Source organism: Perca flavescens, chromosome 10 (genome assembly GCF_004354835.1).
Source record: "Perca flavescens isolate YP-PL-M2 chromosome 10, PFLA_1.0, whole genome shotgun sequence".
Classification (NCBI taxonomy): domain Eukaryota; kingdom Metazoa; phylum Chordata; class Actinopteri; order Perciformes; family Percidae; genus Perca; species Perca flavescens.
In genome coordinates this window covers 9,912,320-9,931,792 of record NC_041340.1, presented here as the reverse complement: position 1 = coordinate 9,931,792, position 19,473 = coordinate 9,912,320, and the positions used below count along the sequence as shown (strand labels likewise).

General features: G+C 39.8%; 1 protein-coding gene across 1 annotated transcript; it reads right to left on the bottom strand.

The window, feature by feature from the left end:
• egf (epidermal growth factor) lies at positions 1-18,858 on the bottom strand. The gene is made up of 22 exons (XM_028590198.1): positions 18,664-18,858; positions 18,305-18,486; positions 16,835-17,062; positions 16,537-16,739; positions 16,292-16,405; positions 15,902-16,024; positions 12,550-12,672; positions 11,467-11,592; positions 10,869-11,005; positions 10,382-10,530; positions 9,990-10,094; positions 9,569-9,792; positions 8,591-8,758; positions 7,662-7,811; positions 7,393-7,560; positions 7,179-7,295; positions 6,509-6,631; positions 5,247-5,412; positions 3,569-3,733; positions 869-971; positions 522-618; positions 1-206 (listed from the first exon to the last, which is right to left on the bottom strand). Exons 1-22 carry the CDS (start codon positions 18,814-18,816, stop codon positions 1-3), a joined length of 3,330 nt encoding a protein of 1,109 aa, XP_028445999.1. The 5' UTR covers positions 18,817-18,858.
• Positions 18,859-19,473: the final 615 nt, after the last annotated feature.

The window sequence follows — 19,473 nt, the reverse complement described above, 5'->3', positions numbered from 1 at the left end:
CTAGGAGGCAGGGGACTCTGGCCTGGGAGTCTGGGAGAACAGTGGTGGCTTGATGGATGTACAAGTGTATGAGCTTGACAGTGACGGACTTGAGTGATGGACAGTGGGTTGTGTGGTCTCCATGGCAACAGTTGACACCATGGAACACTCATACCCTCTGTTGTGCTGTGACAATCTTCCCAACTCTTCAGACACAAGGTTGTTGCCTGGCCAACAAAAACATGATCATTTAGAAATTAAATTGCAAACACAATGGCACAGTTTAGTTGCAGACTTGTCTTAGTTACTTAGGAGGAAGAAAAAGCAATAAGGTCAATACTGTCTACAAAGATGAATGCCACGGTAAAATAGTAAAAAATTGCAAAAAATTGCTGGTGCAACACAGATGTCTTCTTACTTGATGGTTTTATTTCTTAAGGTGCATAACAGTGACTAACATTTCGATGTAAGCTTACATCTTCATCAGAGTCCTTGACCAGGGTATTTCTATCTATGTTATGTATGTTCTATGTTACAGATACCTGTTTCTGAAGAGCAGGATGGACAGACAGCTCTCCTGGGACAGCCCATGGCAGGGATCACCATTCCTTCCACGCCATTTTCTGCTACCATGGAGAACTGCAGGGTCATACAGTAAAACATTAAGACCTTTCAGTTTTTATAAACAATTTTATAACTATCGCTCCCTTTGTTATGTTGTCATGTCTACATAACACTGGCTTCTTGATCTTTTGTATTCATTTGAGAGAAACCTTTTACAGTTAATTATGTAACGCAAATGTATTCATATTCATTTCTGGTTCTCTAAAAATCTTCCTTTTTAAATATGTAAATTATTTCTGACAGAGCTTGGTGATGAAAGTCTTACCCGCGGCACACTGGTTGTGGTGGTCTCTGACATGCTCTCATCTGTCACGCTGGTCTCGCTCACGCTATCCTCTGAGGGCTGTTTGTGGAAGAAGTTTCTAGTTCTGCATAGAAGACAATAAGCAAACATGCAGTATTAATTTAAGAAATCACAAGGGTCCTCAAATGATCATGTAAATATTCACCGACTCGCATGGCATTTAAATGTTATCAAGTCACGGAGGAGGGACCCTCGCAGAGAAATTACACATTCAAATTCAACATGGTAGGAAATATAAAATTGACCTGTGTTCTGCATAACCTGTTATCAGTGTAATGCCCTGCACCTTACCTGTCCTGCACACACATATACACGTGTTAAAAATGATTTTAAAAAGTCTGTTCCGTTGACCAGAAGGGTTCATTTTAGGGCTGTCAAACGATATTTTTTTTTAATCGCAATTAAACGCTGAATTTCTATAGTTAATTGGGATTAATCGCATGTTTTATCACATGATTCAAATTCTATTATTCTATTATTATAGAGCAGACTGTTACGTCCCGGTGTTGGAGTCCTCTACAGTGAAATGCAGTCACACTTTACACTGTTTAACGTTAGCTGTCAGCATTTTAACCGTGTTTAATCCAGCTGCTAGCTAAAGGTAGGCTAACGTTACCTGCTGTCAGGTGTAGTGTAAAGTCAGGCACTGAAATGAGGCACCAAAATTTTTTTTCTTATTCGGTCTCGTTACTACCGTTTAGGTCGGCACGTTTCGGTAGCCAACCCTACTTACCAGAGTCAATATAGTGTACAGTAACTACTAAATAATTTTGATTACTCACTGATGTCCAGTGATCACCGGTTGATGAGACAGCGTTGGCACTTTGCACTTTGGTTTCAATAACAGGTTGGCGAGTAGCACTCTCCAAAATAGTGCTCTGCCTGAGCCCGCTACCATCAACCTGAGTCACATTAACTGTACTATGCCTAGCTGGTAGCTGGTAGCTCAAGCTTGACGTGCTTCGGTGATATTTTAATTCGGCTTTACAAATGTGCACGTGGCTTTCAACTTGTCTACAAGCCGTCCGGGAGTTTAAAAAATAAAAAGCGCCATTCAGAATTGTGTTGCTGCTGTCTTTCTCCATCATGCCTGCAGCCTGCAGCAGCAGGGTGTGTTACTAGTTAGTGTGTCAGCTTGATGATAAGTAAAGGTGCGGCAAAGGGTCAAAATAGTAGCCTGTTAGGCACGACGTGAAGCAGAGTGAAGTGAAAATAAATTAATAAATGGCGGCATGCGATTAAAAAAAATTAATGCTGACAGCCCTAGTTAATTTAGGTTAAGAGAAACTACCTCAAGGGATGTGTATCTGTTTTTTGGTGCATTTGTTTGCATGTTTGAGCTGTGTTTAAAAAAAAAAAAAAAAAAAAAAAAAGACGCAAGTTGTGTGTGTGTGTGTGTGTTTTTTTTTTTTTTTTTTAACCCATATCACTGTGTTCTGCATGATACTTGTGTGTGTTGCAGCTTTTGAGTTTGGTGGTTTAGTTTCCTCTGCAAGTGCACTCGCAGTCAAGTGCAAAAGGCAATTTGAGGCAGAGCTATTGGCGGCCATGTAGCGTTTCACCGGGGTCATACCTCAGCGGCTCCATTTTGTAGCTGAGAAATGACCTATTTTTATGTGTAATTGCTGTAGAACGAGCTAAACCAAGCATGTAATTGAAAGCGTGCTGCTTCCACAGGGGAACCCAGACTGCAAAGGTTAGGATGTAGTAGGTGGAGGGGAGGGGTGTGCTTTGTGAGTCAAAAGAGCGGAGAATGCCAACAGCCTTGTCCATAAGCCAGCCAAACAACCGTAAAACAAATCAGCTACTTAGTGACAGCTCAGGTGGAAATAAAAGGGAGGAGGGGTCGCAGTATGTAGTTTACGTATGCTCCTCAGTCAGCTACCCGGGGTTGCATGCTGCCATTCGTTCCACATGTAATCTGCTTCCCGACCCCCTGCTGTCATGCTGAGACACCTACATTACACGGCTCATGCCACCCTGGGTTTGATAGACACCTCTAAATGCTGTCAGCTCATTCATTTGCTGGAGCAGCTCCTCCCTGGCTATCTGTGCTGCCCTATGCTTCCAGTGTCCAGAAGACCGAACACAACACTGCTTATAATATACATCATTATTGCAATGCATACGTCACTGAAGTATAGATAACATAACTGTCCCCAGATCTTTTGTTGATATTTTTTTTTTTTACCATTAGGGGGTAAAAAATCTTACGGAAGCCACTTAAAACCATAACAGGACTTTCACATCTATCAAATTCTTGTGGGGCCATTAGTATCTTACTAGATCCCCACAAGGTTAATTTTGTAATGCATTATTCTAAAGGACAAACAATAAGGGAATTTACTGCTGAGCTCTTTCACTTTAAAAACTATATTTTTATACATTACTTATATATTTTCCATATTTTATATTGTGTCTCTTTACTTTTTCACTGTGTTTATTGTTAGGCACCAAAAAACCCAAGATAAATTCCTTGTATGTGCAAACCTACTTGGCAATAAACCTTTCTGACTGTGATATAATTTTGAGCAAAGTGGTCCTAAAGGCTGATAATAGAGCATTTTAGCAAGGACAAGATCTCATACTTGTCCTTCCCTTCCTTGCATTTTTGAATGCCTTGACCCTCATTTACCCCTTCTCCTCCTTCTCCCCTCTCACCCGTAACAGTAGGTGACACAGGCAGCGATGGAGAGCAGGGACACGAGGACCACCATGCAGGCGGCAATGACCACGTTCCTCCTCTTCTCCTCCTCAGCCTGCTGCAGCTCCCACCACTCCAGGTCACTGAACTGACAACGCTCCCCCACGTAGCCTGCTACACAACTGCAACAGGTGAAAAGACGAACAGCATCATGATGTAGTTCACGATCACAATCTCTTACTGAGCATCGGCGTACTTACAGTAGACGAGTTCAACTTAGTGGGTCACATGCATACGACACATTAAACCTAACTCTAAGTGATTTTCTTCCAAACATTATGAGCAAACGTTCTGTTCGAGCCTGACTGATTGCACTTATTGGAGGCTTTAGAATTTGCTGACCACAAAATTAACAGCAAAAACATGTTACAAACTTTATGTAAAGAATATAATTTTTTTTAAGATAATTTTTTTGGGGTCTTTTCCCTTTTTATTTTTGAAAGTGGATAGACGTGAAAGGGGGAGAGAGATGGGGGATGACACGCAGCAAAGGGCAGCAGGTCGGATTCGAACCCTGCCTGCGCCGCTGCAGGACTCAGCCAATATGGGGCGAACACTGTTACTGGGTGAGCTAAAGGCCGCCCCATGTAAAGAATATCATAATGAGCAGTTGCGTTGGACACAGCAAGGGAAGAAACTACACGATCGCTGGAATAATGTACTCAAATTATAAAATGGAGTTACATGTCTCTTGCACAGCGCTGATTAGAGCTGGGTATAATTACTGTATATCACATATGTCAAACCAAAAGCCAAATCCAGCCCCTCACAGATTTTGATCCGGCCCGCAAATCAATTTAGGTTCACACCAGACTTTGACCCACATAGTTTTTGTAGCTTTTTTCAATGTTTTTTTCTGACCTTTTTGCCACTTTTTCCAATGTTTTTTGGCCCGTTTTTTCCCCAATGTTTTTGTTGCTTTTTTAAACTTTTTTTCTCGTTCTTTCTTTGATGGCTAAGTTACTTTTTTTTGCTGACTTTTGGGGGTCTTTATGTTGACCAAGCTGTAAATGAGGAGATTATATGAGACATGCAATAATACAATAAAAGATGCTTGACTTTTACAATGAAATAATAGCCTGTGAATAACCTAAACATGTCTGGCCCTGGATGTGATCCTTGTTTTCCAGTGTGGCCCTTCATGGAATTGAGTTTGACACTCCTGCTGTATATCATGCACGATGACATCCGTCAATGGCTTTAATCATGAAACAATAGTGACACCTACTGGTTGTCAGCTGTAGTACATAACATGACAGCTACTGTAAGAAGCCAGAGAGCCTGCCCTGTGTGATGCAGGAGGTATTCTCATACTTTCAAACAATATTGGCATGGCGTGATGGGATTTAATTCCATGTGTTTTTGTAGTGCTGCTTAAAAAGGAAAATACTTTCCAGAGATCAGTTAGTTATTTTCCTCATTGAGTTTCTAGTTTGAGTTACTGCACACTTTAGAGTGCAACCGATCATTGTAGACTCTCTTGAAATATAAAGAGCAGCTTATAAAGGATAACAGTTTGGAAAAGTGAGTATTGTGTACTTACTGTACTTACACACGATGTCCGTAAACTGTTACACTTGGAGATCAGGGGTCATACTGATGGGTTACATGGGGAGGGGTGGGGGAGTTATTTACTTGCAAGCATAGGACTCCATTTCAGGAAAGTAGAAGCAGACACCCTGGTACAGACAGTAGGAGTCGTGGCTGGAGGGGCAGCTCTCTATTGAGTTACTGTTGTGGTGCTGGGTGGTGACATCAGCAGGGCTACCGGTCGTCACCCATGGCGATGTGATCTCCAACTCTTGTAGATTCAGGACATAACGTCATTAAATTAGACACATATACAAACGGCACACTGTTACCTTTTAATACCTTTAATCTTAGTCGGCTCTTCAGAATACTAGTCCTCCTTTGAGGTGACTCATGTAAACACCGTATTCCATGTACTGTATAATAAAAGGGATTAGATTACATCCCCATAATGTTGTTAGTGATATAATAATAATAATAATAATAATAATAATAATAATAATCCGATTCTTCCTTTCGATTCCGGTTCTTATCGATTCTCGATTCCGATTCTTTGAGGGGTGGAGTTGAAACGGGTCACATACTTGTTTCACAAATAAGAGGAAAGTTTTATTTTGATTCAATGGTGGTTTGCAGTTTGACGGGACTTGTAAAATAAAGCCACGCTAGAGCACCGCTTACTGTGCTTCATGGCTGTAACACAACAAGTGCCTGGCCGCTACGGAAACCAAAACTTGCGCAGGTTAAATTTAGAACCCATGGTCAGATTTGAAACCAAATCCTCCAAACGATTACAAACGATTCCAATAAAGAAACAATTCCGATGGAATCGCAATTTTTAAAACGATTCCAAGTAGGAATCGGTTCTCGATGCCCAACCGTACTTGTCATGACAAAAAAACAAATGACACGTACTAAAAGAAGCGTTATGTCATAAACGTTTACTTGCTTATAATGTTTATGACACGTTCATGACAATGTCATGTCACTCTTATTTAGATACCTTCAAGTAAAGTGTAACCAAAGATTTATTTAGATTCCTTCAAGTAAAGTGTAACCAACGATTTAAAGACTAAAAACCCCAAATTATGAAAAATGGGACAAAAGCAAGTAAAAACAAGTGTGTCTTTCAGCTGCTTTCCAAAAGCGTCAACAACAGTGTACTGAGTCATACTGGATGCAAGCCTGCACTCTCTCACCACTTTAAATAGCACACCTGAGGATCAGTGGCGAGAGCAAATACATTTATCCTGTTGAACACAGTTTTTCTAATGTTCTAACAGTAATAACCATGGTACTGCAGTGTTTCCTTTAGGATTATTTTTAGTAGTGGGGGGCAAGTCCGTATCCGTATAATTGAGACACACCTTGACAAGTCTTCCCATCGCCGTGGTATCCAGAGTGGCACTTGCAGAGATACTTCCCCAAGGCATTTTGGCATTCTGCATGTTTGTCACATTTGTGTGTTCCCTGTTTACACTCATCAATATCTGAAACCAAAGGAAAGGATACCTACATTTATACAGTACTCTGTGTATCACAAGTTCACGAATATATGTATAAAATTTATGTTATCAGCTAATCCAGATAGCATTTATTTATATTTTTAAGCATTACGATTAAAGAAAGGAGAACGATGATAAACAATTTCTCAATAATAAGGCCTGCACTTCTCTGATACATTGGTGCAAGTATTATTTTAGCTGTCAAATTAGTTGACAACTAACCTCTTACTACTGCAGACAAACTTCGCAAAGGAATTAATAATAATGTGAAGAGTTACATTTTTAGACTTGCCATTTAAGGCATTTTGGCTTTAGCTCCTGTCATTAATGATTATGTTAAATATTGTGATTATCAGTTCTGCTCCATTCTCTGTGCTGTTACAGTATGTATGTCAAAAATGTACAATTTAAACCCCTGCTACTGTAAGTGAGATAAAAGTGTCCCTGTATCAAATGTAATTCCATAAGCTTTCTTGAGGATATGTCACTTCATCCCAAGACACATTTGTAGTACAGGAACAGAAATACTCACCCACACACATGTGTCCATCACCTGTAAGACCTTCTAGACATAGACAGGTTGGGCTGCCAGCACTGAGCAGGCACTGTGCATTTACATCACAGCGAAGCGAGTAACACTCATTCTGGTCTGACGGAGAAGGGGACACATGGAATCATGACATTTATTTAGAGTAAGACCTTGAGTGGGAAGCACTACACACAATTTGCACTGTTTACACTGTTACCTGAAACCATCTTGTCTGTGAAGAGAGTTGGCTCACTGCCCACATCCGAGTCTAGATCAGCCGCCGCTTTATCGGTTAACAGCCCAGGCGTTGTCAGGGGTGCGCTCTCATCGTTGAAGGTTTTGTTTTTGAGAGACGTTAAATCAGTGGATTCACTGTCTCCAGATTCTACACAATAAAGTCAGGTTGTTAACAATAAGTGTTCATCACTGGTCAGTTTTACTTCATAGCTTATTCAGAAGTGTATTAATTAAGATATCTCAAATCACCTGCGGTCCCATTCGAAGCGTCGGCAGGCAAGCAACTTTTTCCATCAGCTGATAGGTAGAAGTGTGACAGACAGGAGCAGTGGGCCAATCCCAGTTTGCTTTCACACACCTGGGCACAACCTCCATTTAGGTAAATGCAAACGTCTGCCCCTGCAGATGAGGATGCAATATGTATAAATATAAAGCTCAATCATTCACTTTTAGGATGACTTGATTTATTGCTGCTGGCCTACACGTATCTTATCATTTATCCCAAATGCTTAACGTCATAATTTATAATTCCATTTGTGATAAATGTGCAGGAATTTGTTTAGTCAGTGTTTTTTTTTAGTAAATACTAACACATAGAAAGTGGTGGAAAGACAAAAGAGGCTGCAGGATACATACTGTATCATAATGCACAATCTTCCAACTTGAGATCATTTTGTCATCCTTCCTTTGCTTTTTGCTTGTGCTACAAACAGTGTTTTTACCCCTTGTGTTGTCCTCGGGTCAAAATATGAAATTTGATTTCTAAACAAAAAATATGGGTTTGTTTCAACTAAATTGCCCACAAATAACATGGATGGTACCATACACGAAACAGCCTGTGATCATCCATCAACATATGTTCCTCTGATCTTAACTATTAGCTAAAATAATTCATAATGTATGGGGTTTTTATCTAAAAATGTAGGCATAATTTAATATGAATGAGGTTTATTGACTATGAATTCCAAAAGTAAGTGTAAAACTAGTGGTAATAACTTGGAATAAAGTTGGCTAAGAAGATGTAACACAGAATTGGCTGATCATTTATACTTTTTGCTTTATCAAACAGGCAAAGCTGACCGGGACAATTTTGGGAAGACAACACAAGGGTTAAACCTCTGTGGATAGTTTCTGAACAAACTAAATCTCTAAAAGGAATCCTGGGCGTCTCTCTTTACCTGGTTTAGCAAGGGGATGAACCACCACGATGGATGCTGGCTGGACCATGTTGCCATGGATACGTTGCAGTTTTCTCCCAGTCCGCTTGTGCACGCTCCGCAGCTGCTGGTGCTCCTGATCAGATATCCACAACCTGTCCTCAAATACTGCCACGTCAAAAGGCCGACCTGGAGGCATCAGAATGGAGGGAAAGAAGACTTTGAGTTCACCAAGTGTTTTCAAGGTGAGGACTATTCTATATCTTGTGTTCATATTACCTAAGGGAGTAGTGTGATTGCAAGGACATTGGTTAGAGAGGGATTTCAACATATTTGAATGATGTTTCAAGTTGATGGGCAGTTAACTGGGGACATCACTGAATGAGAGAATGAATAATAAGTGACCATTCATTTCAATTTATTCCCCTCCTATGGCTGCTGTAGGACATCTTAAAGGAGAACTCCGGGTAGGTGAATTTAAACAATGGCTAAGTTGCTAAATGCATCTTGTTGTCATGTAAGGGCCCTGTTCATGTTGCACAGACATTTTAATTGCATTTTGTGTCTGTTAAGAGGCACAAAGGCACTCTTTATCCAATGCCCCCATAACTGCCGTTTTAGCTGAGTGGGAGCTCTCGGCATTAGCTGCTGCAGCTCCGTGTTGCTAGCACCAATTTGGCTCGTTTTTTTTTGCTATCGGCAGTACTCATACACATATAGCAATCAAGATTAACGGAAAACTTGCCCGGAGTTCTCCTTTAAGTTCGGTTCGTTAGCCTTTCCTTTACTTTGTCAGACTCAGCTCTGCTTTAGTCAGTCTAAGGCACGCTTTGTCAGGCTTAGGTCAGCATCTACCGGACTTTATCATCTGTAGTTTTTGAGGTTTTTTATTTCACTTAGCACCTGATGACAAGCAAGTCTGTATAGAATTGTAATCAAACTTTTTGTCAATGCAGTGAACTTGTATATATGTGTGTGTATGTGTCACACAAGCCTCACCTACTTGGTTCTCTAACAGGACCTGTCGATCTGAACCATCCAGAGCAGCACTCTCCACCAGGCCCCTCCTCTGGTCGCACCAGAACAGACGGTCCTCTGTGAAATCGATGGCCAGGCCGCTTGGTGACACCAGGTTGGTGCTAGCGACTACAGCGCGGTCTTTCCCTTCCAAAGAAGCGCTTTCCACGACAGGCACGGCCCCTATATCAGTCCAGAACAACTTCCTCAAAAAGTAAAAAGAGCATTGTAAATTAGACATAGAAGATGTGTTATTCCCACAGAACCTTAAGGTGTCACATGCTATATGCACTGCTGTTTATTGATACTGTTAATCCCTCTAGGTGAATTGCAGTTAGTTTGTAGCTTGAATATCTGAAACATACCATACCAAACATATCAAACACATACACGCCACACTCACTTTGCCAAAGGATGAACTGCGATTCCTCTTGGTTTTTCTAGCCCTTTGCTTACAATGGTTATTCGGTCCAGTCCAACCAAGGTACTGCAGTCAACAGTTGACTGGCTGGAGGACAAAAGTATAAGTATAGTATTAGTGTAAAACAAGACAAAAACCATATCAATTCTGATAATGTTAAGCAACATAACAGTTACTTAAATATGCTATAAAAATTAAACAAATTTCAGTGGGATATTTAAATTACATTTTGAGGTTTAATAAAACTAACCAAAATCAAACATTGAAAAGCAAATGTCTGATATACAAATGTTCAAGTTAAATCCTCCAGCACTTAATGAAACAACCTTTTCATAAATAATCCTCAACATTTACTTTCTGCAAACACCACACACCTTTTATCTGTCCAGTACATCCTGCGATGGACCCAGTCTATCGCCAGTCCTTCTGGAGAGTCCAAACCATCAGAGACGAGAACGTTCCTCAACCCACTGTTCAAATCAACCCGCTCAATTGTCTTCTGGCTTGTACTAGCAAAGTACACCTTGAAAATGAATACATAAACAATACATAAATAAATACATTCAGTATACAAAATAGATGAGATGAGCAGTAAAGCATTCAATATGTTCTGTTTTGCTACTATAAAGTAGAAAAGATTGTTTTACGTTGGTGAACCCCACAAGCCATCAAATTACAGTGTCTGTCCACTAGGTGTCTCTGGATGTCTGCACCAAAACCTGACTCTGCTCTTCCTAAATTCTGTTACTCCAGACTCATGACACCTTAAGGTAGTATAGTACATACTCTACTACTTTTGCTTCTATTGAAAGAAAACTGAAACAAAACGGCAATAAAAGATGCAAGGAGTTTTCATCTTACATTATTCTGGACAGGGTCATAGTCCAAAGCTATGATTGTTCCTCGGGGCTCCTCCACAAGGGCTTTATCCCCAGTGCCATCAAGATTAATTTGTTTTACATCCACTAGATTGGCAACTAGCAGATAAGGTGGTGGTCCTGAAAAATAAAAATGTTACTTTATGATCAGATGTACTATAGTACATGTAAACCCACGCACGCTCAATGGTGTTTTAAGCCCCCAACGTCTCCTTCCAGGCAGCGCTGCCTGGAAGGCACTAGGATTAGGTAATGGTTATACAACCGTTGACCTCAAGGCACCTAACCCTAACCTTAACTTTAACCCTAACCCTAACCATAACCATTAGCTAATCCTAGTGCCTTCCAGGCATCGCGCTGCCTGGAAGGAGACGGGGGGGGCTTAAAACACAGATAAACATAAACCCACTAGACTATTCTTTTCTATTTTACCTTGTTATTTTTACCTTCTTTTTTTTTTGGAATAAACAGAATTGTGAAAGATTAACAGTAGAACACACCGTCAGATTAGATAGACAGAGAGTGTTTGTCTGTGTGGGCTTATCCGCCTCAGCTGACTGCTCTGCCATAGTATGACTCACCAGAGGCAATGCAGCGCTTTCCATCTTGGTGGAGCTGGTAGCCAGGCAGACAACCACACTGCCACCTAGTCGGGGTGACAGGAGTACAGAGCTGACTGCAACCCCCTCTGTCTGCAGACAAGCAGCCTGCAATGGCGACAAAACTGTGTTACACATACTCACACAGATAAGCTTGTGTTCTTCACATAGAGGCCCTATTTTCTAACAGGACTCACACAGCATATTGATTTAATCCTACTTCATATCTTATTACTGGTAAGATATTTGTATGTTTCTCTTTCCTAATTTTACCCACTTCTCTTATGGCGGGACAGTAAAACTGAGGCTATGTTTTTCAAATTCTTATTCAGTTAGGCTTAATGCAGTAGAATGTGTTACATATGAATACATTATAATAACAGGGAGCTGTTCACTGTGCCACATTGGTGAATCATTGGCTACGGGAATACTTCTGGAAGGTGTCACATTTGAAAAAATCCAGATTATCTAGGCAGGCAAATTTTAAAACCCCTAATACAGTCTTAGATGATTTCTTACTCTAAATGGATTCCATCACCTGTACAGTATGATCATTATCTTTTGGACCAACTGGTTACTGCACTGGTGTGCTGTCAGACGTTTGATCCATCTGACCACTTTAATCCAACTCTTGCCTTCAAGATACAGTAGTAATTACAATATCTATGATGTTGCTCAGTTTATCAAAATGACCCAAAACCTGACACATCTTACTGTTGCACTAAATCATTCATTGAATAGCTTAATTTTATTACTTCAGTTGTTTCTATTGTCATACTGTATTTATATTTCTACAATAAGATAATAAAAGCACTTTCAGTTGGAAGATAACCCATCTATACATTAAACTTCAGCATTTAAACACAGGAGAGAATACTTTCTACGCTGGTGTATTTGTGAAAACGTAAACACTAAATTAAAAATGTAACTAAAATGCAAATTTTCACTTCAAATAAGATAAAAAAAAATAGTATAGTCTATAAAGATATTTACTTAGAATTCTGAAAATTAAGTAAATTTTAAGTTTCAGATTAAACGGCAGATAAATTGTGATGTAGTCCCTACCAGTACAGGCCTGACCATCCTCCTGCAGTAAAGATCCCTCTGGACACACACAGACAGCACCCTCGTCTGTTGTCAGGCACCCATGGCCACACTTGGTGATATTGCCTTCACATGGTATGATCTCTGAATGTGGAAAGGAAATGTATATCTTGTATCAATAATCTGGTGCATTAAGGCTTGGTGAGTTGAATGAAAGATTAAAGGAAGTTAATGAATGTCATACAACAGGTCATTAATGGCTGTATTAACAAGATCAAAGGGATGGCACATGTTTAAGAATTGTCCAGGTTATTTTGGGGCTCAACAGTCAGTAGAATTTAACAGCCAGATGGACAACAAGCTTCTTAGTAAAATCATTTTTATGAAGTCAACCCTAACCCTATCAAAACAGATGAAAGTGTGATGAGAATGCAGTCAAAGCCTACACAGTGAGGGTGATGTGATGTTAGCTCACAGGAGTGTGGTATCTCCTGTACCTGTGAATATGGGCCAGGTGTACAAAGGCAGGCAATACAGATATGAACTTGATGTGAAATAGTTGGTAATTTCTCCCTAGTGGTGAAAAAAAATATTGTTCTAGCCTTCCACCATGTCACTGAGTAGACTAAATATTAATTGAATACATTATGAGGGAACAGTTTTGTGTATAAAAATGATAAAAGAATGAGAGACAACAAGAAAATAGAAGGTTCTAGTCTTAAATGAAAAATCCACTTAACCAGATGAGGATTTGAAAAACTGCTGTTTTTAAAGAAAAAAAAAAAAATATTTTTCCTATTTGTTTTTATGGAATCAAAAATAAGACATAAGCAGCCCAGCTATATCCTCCGCCATGTAATCTCTGTTGTCGGCACCATTGTCTAGCCTGCCACTTGGCTGCATATTTCTTTTCTCCTGGACTTGAAGGTTGTCTGCTTGACATCTTATAGAGAGGCAAAGCTGCTGACCAGATATGTTTACGATTGCAAGTGTCACCTCGTCATCTAATCTCATTGTGTCTGTGAACCATCCCTGTTCTCTTGGCCTCATAGCTGTGAGATTAGAAGAGATTAGGATGTGTCCATGTTTTACTATGATGTGAAGTTAATTACTGTGTAGATACTATGGAAATAACGGTAACTAGAGGGAACATTAGAAGAAGAAAAAAAACTCTTAATAACACAAAAAATAATGTCACCAAATCCTTAGTCTATATCCTAGACGTTACACTTCCGGGATTGCTCCGGTGCTGCAGGAAATTTTGCCGGATGCATGTATTTTCCGTTTCCTTCCGCTTTCTTTGTGTTGGAATTTTAAATTCGGTGGATTATTGAGGACTATTGTTGACTGCTCCTCAGATCTCTGCATGGTAAATTGAGACAGCTAGCTAGACTATCTGTCCAATCTGAGTTTTCTCTTGCACGACTATTTTGCAGCGGCTCCATGTGGAGCTTATTACCGCCCATGACGATTCTGATTGGTTTAAAGAAATACCAATCAACCAGAGCACGTTTTTGTCCCATCCCCGAATGCTACGTGGTACGAGTGGCCAGACCCTCCTTCAGCGCGCTTTGGCGGAGGGTCTGGCAAAGCGAGACTACCAAATCCTTGACAAAATAAATAGGTTTTAGCAGTTTATTTGACTAAATAAAGATGACTGTACATTCCCTCATGACTGCAGTGCACACATTTGTGCCAACACATGAGATTGTCTGAAGTATCTGCTCACTAAAAACTAATTATGTTATGCTGGCAGACAACAGACTTGCATTATGGCAGAGAGAAATGACCAAATACAGACTGAGGTAGATAGCTATATGAAATACCTGGATTAGTAAAACAGTCAAATGTCTCCAAACAATACATTTTAGTATAGCACTTTTGACAGAAAACTGGCTGCTGTCCAACAAGGCTACCAAAAGAGAAATTGGTCTAATCCTAAATATAAATTGTTGAAACAATTTTTTACCAACTTTAAAATGATATCCCTCCTTCCAACTACCTTACACAGCCCTTCAGTATCAGCACAGCTAGACCTATGGTGACAAAGTGGCAGTGTTTTAACCCAAGTTACTTAACACACAATTGGCAGCTCACATACGTCTAGTCTAGTATGTCTAGCATATGACCCAGCCTTTTTATTGGCTCTGGAGGGTCAAAGTAGTGTCTGGGGGACAAATGCCACCTTTCACAGCACCACAAAAAGAAGAGGATCTAATCTTAAACCAGAGCTTCTTTCATTATGCTAACGAAAACAAAGCAACAACCTACATTTTTCTTATCTCATAATAATGATTATTTTTTCAATTTCTTATGCAGTCACACTGCAATTTCACACTGCACTTGACATAGCTTCCCATAAAGGAAAAAACTGCCCAAATTGAACACTACATGAATGCCAATTATTGTCAGTCAAGGGGTTTAGCCAATGTATTGGTGTCAACATAATCCAGAATTGTATTCACAGTTTTTTTTAATTTTTTTTTCACTATGATTGAAAATGCATGAAGTCATTAGCTCATCACCAGTGAACTATCAATCCACAATTAACAGCTAGTGCTATTTGACTTCCCTGCTACCTAGCTTTATTGCTATATAACTTCATCTGTTAATGTATTTTCTGTGTGCCATATATACAGTATAATGCCGTTATGGAATCAAAACTGAACTGAAGCTTTTTAAGAACCTAGAATAGAAAATACATTAGAAAGAAATTAGTTTATATGATCAACATAACAATAAAACATATGTTTCCACCAGTAGCGGAGATAGCGTGGGTGTTTGGGTGCGGCCACCCCAGGCTGCCATGCCAATTAGGGTCCCCTCATACACTGCTAATCTTACATCACTTGACAAGACAGGGCCCCTCGTCAAGTGACACTTTTCTGATTATTAGTTGAAGGAAGCTAATTGCTGCATATGATCACAATCCAGCTCTTCTTATCAAACGTAACAGTCACTTAACTCATGGTTACAATGGAAAACCAGCACAACAATGACAATTACCAGGCAACAAAACACTACATTCTAAACAGACACATTAAAAAAATTAACCTCATAAAGTTACATTTGTATTTCGAACAAACGGCAAACTTATCAGCAAATTTTCTATTTACTCTATTTACCGCCTTGCATCATGAGCCACGCTATCTTTAAAATTTCGTTGTTGAGTCAGTTTGACAGTATAACCTACAAATGCATAATGCAACCCCTTTTGTTTGCTTCTTTCTCAAATAGCTTTTTCGTTTTTTCCAAAAATTATACAATATTTATCCAGGGAGTACAGTTAGACAGTGGCAGCACCATAGATATATATACAGATGCCAATACAGCATCTATGTATATGGGCAGCGCAGTGAACTTTCCACCATACCTCCACATGTCTTCCTGTCTGGTAGGAGGGCATATCCTTTAGGGCAGGTACAGAAATAGGAGCCTGGGATGTTTTCACAACCAAGAGAGCAGCCGTGGTTCCAATGGGCACATTCATTAACATCTATGGCACAAACAGACAGAAATAGTGATGTAACTTCTTTATGTTATTTAAGTAGACGCTCTTATTTGAATGTCCTGCCATACTTTACTTATACTTTATGTGTGGCCACAGGGGGAGTATATGTTTAGGATGGGTAATAGACTGCAAATTGTGAGACTCATTCCAACTTTGGTAATAAGCAGTCAATGCTGTGGCTCGTTTCTGAACTAACTGGACAAAAAAAAAAAAATCTTGAATGAATTTTGAATTAGTGGTACAGATACCAACCTTCACAATAAATGCCTTGCTTACTGAGAGCAAAGCCTTCACTGCACTGGCAAGTCCCTTGCTCGGCTAGACTGGAACACACATTCACGCAATTTCCACTCTGTTCGTCGCAACCTGTTTGTAAGGGTTAACAGTAATACATTACTAAAACAAGTTTTTGCCATTTCAGACATATCTACTGTAAAATAAATGTAAATACAAGTAATACAATTGAGAGAAATGCTACAGAGCAATTTAAATGTCACCTGGAAATGGTGATTGGGAGTCTGCCATTGGCTGGTTGAGGGGATGTACCACCTTGATATCAACTGGGGGTTTTGCCATTTGTTTTATGTTAATAGTCAGTGGCTCTCCACCAGTGTACTTGTTTACTTGTTTCATTACCCGAGATGCGGCATCAGTGTAGTACAAGTGCTCCAGAAAAACTGATATCCCCAGTGACTGAGACCTGAACAAAGAAGACAAAAACACAAGTGCTTTATCCCAGTTTGCTAACAAAAATAAAATGATAGATAAATGAACGGAAAACAACAATATGCTCACTGAAGGGGCGTATCTATGATGTGCAGGACGTTCCCGTTGTAATCACAAGAGGCAATGGCACTTTCTTCTTGCAGACCAAACTGAACCCAGTACAGTCTTTTATCCTCTCGGTCAATCGACAGTGCTTCCAGTTGTTCTGCTATCTTAATAAGTGTAGTTTTCATCTGTCCTGTCGCATCAGACCGCTGAATACTTGGAGTCATCCCGCCAGACAGCCAAAAAAGAAACCTGCAAAATATTAGTTTTGAACTAAGAAAGGGCTTTGTAAATAAGTATTCCCAAATATCTCTATTTGGTCACTTTGTGTGTTTCTCAATTACAAAATAGTGCCAGTTAAGTTAGATGCTACTACTAATGCCCCTGTTTGGGAATTTTGTTATATAAATGCTAACATGAATGCCCCAACATCAGTAGCTTTATAATCCCATTGCCTCATATTTTAGTAGTGTTTAATTAACAACAAACTAAGAAAAAAGTAATTTAACCATGCTCTAGGCATTTTATTATCATGGAAAAATATTCCTAAATGTTAATAGAAATCTTTCACTGCCATTATTTAGTTATGCATATCCCCTTATCAATCTGCTCGACCAAAATGCAATAAAATGGTGACTATTTCACGATTTAGATTTATTAATTTGTGTACAGGTCACGATTTTGACGTTTATTTCGTGTACACGCCACCAATTTTGAACGTGTACAGGTCACGATTTTCGAACCTGCTCTGGGGGACGCAACAACGGGGAAATGAGGCGCCACACGCTGGCCACAACAATGGGACGGGCCACCACTCGCGGGACGCGATCCCCAGGCGCAGGGGCACATAACAACGGGGAAATGAAACGCCACAATAACGGGACGGTTGTGGTTAGGAAAAGATGAACGGGGAAAGGAACCGTCACACGTGGGGCATACGCCGACAACAGAAGGACAGTTGTGGTTAGGAAGAGAATAACGAGGAAAGGTACTGCAACACACGGGACGCAATCCTCGGTCTCCGGGGTGAAAGTCCTGTGTTTTTTGACCCAACCAACCTCCCTGCGCGGACTTTCGCCTTATCAATACTACTCGCTACCATAATTGTTCTGTGATCACGAAATATGCTTCCCATTGAAATACATTGCTTTAAAATTCCTAATCACCACACAAAAAAAACCGACATTTACGTGTCCTATCCACGACTTAATAGATTCAATAATATAACCATGTCACGAATTGTCATGAGACCGGGCTGGTGGCCTGGTAAAAACGAAATTGTCTTTGACCAGAGAGATTAGTGGTATGTGAAAGTCAGTCTGTCATCTTGCACTTCTGTGCCGACCATGCTTGATGGAGGGAGATTAAACATTTATAGTAACACACAAACAACATGCCAGGAATCTGAACGTTGTGAGAAGTTGTATAGGAACCATCCTCCCTTACTCTACACTTAAAAAAGTGACATCAAAATTGTAATGCAGAATGGATTACCTGTTAGTGGGGTCAACGTTTATACAACTGGGTTGGGTCAAGTGTCTTAAAAGAGTCCTTTCATTTTTCCCATTTATATCCATTATCTTGATTTTTCCCTTTTCTCCACTTGTCCAATATACACTGTTCCAAACCCAGTCCACCGCAAGTCCCGAGATATGTTTGTCAGATGAGTACAGTTTCTGAAAAACAAACATAACAATGAAAATTGTCTTAATCGAACCCCAGACAAATGCATACTTCTCAAATCTTACGAAAAATACACTTTTGATGAATTTGAATACATTTTTCAGACAACAGACTGGAATCTATTCGCGCCAGCTAAGTTCTCTACAACTTTAGAGTAGTTACATAATCACCTGTCTGTTTACTCCTCTCACTGATGCTTTGTAGATGACCCCAGTGTGTTTGTCAGCCCAGTAAACTCTCTCCTCTCTGAAATGAAAGTCTAGCAGGATCGAGCTTCCCACGCCGGCAACAAGCCTTCTGTGGTTCTTCCCATCAAGGTCCATCCGATGAATAGCTTTCCCATGGCCGAATATGAGGAAGGGCTGTGAGGCTTAACAAAATCAAACACCACGTCTTTAATGAATCTCATGAATTCCATGCTTTTGATCTCTTCAATATGTTGTTTTTGTCTGACAGTCCAAAACCCAAAGATATTGAGATCACTGTCACATGACAAAAGAAAAGCAACAAATCCTTTCATTTGAGGAGCTGAAACCACAGAATAGTTGAAAAATAACTGAAGTTATTAAACGATTATCAACATAGTAGCTGATTTATTTTTTTGTGGTTCGACTAATACATGAATCGACTAAACCTTGCAGCTCTAAATATTAGTAAAATACAGAGCATCTAGTCTGTAGTATTTTCCCCCCCTTTTTTTCAACCACAGATTTTCCTTTGAATAGATGCAGGGTTCTTCCTTTCTTTATTCTTGATCTCAGTTTAACAAAATTAATCCCAGGGACAGTTAGGTAACCCTGGCAGTATTTAGCATTTCAATAGCTGCTTCTTCCCTCTTTGTGTTCGCAGTTGTCAAATGAGTCAGATTATCTAATTTAAAAAGCCTATTCATGGCTGTATTGGGAGGAAGTTCAAGGGAGACTCAGCTGCTTCTGAATAAAACATTATCCCTTAGCAACACATCACTCATCGTTTGACTC

Excerpts from the sequence above, each read along its gene's own strand:
- egf (XM_028590198.1), bottom strand. The coding sequence starts at position 18,816 with ATGGACCTTGATGGGAAGAACCACAGAAGGCTTGTTGCCGGCGTGGGA. Across the intron at positions 16,025-16,291 it reads GCAAGGCATTTATTGTGAAG|ATGTTAATGAATGTGCCCAT; the intron begins GTTGGTATCTGT and ends TTTGTGCCATAG. Across the intron at positions 10,095-10,381 it reads ATGTACTGGACAGATAAAAG|CCAGTCAACTGTTGACTGCA; the intron begins GTGTGTGGTGTT and ends TTTGTCCTCCAG.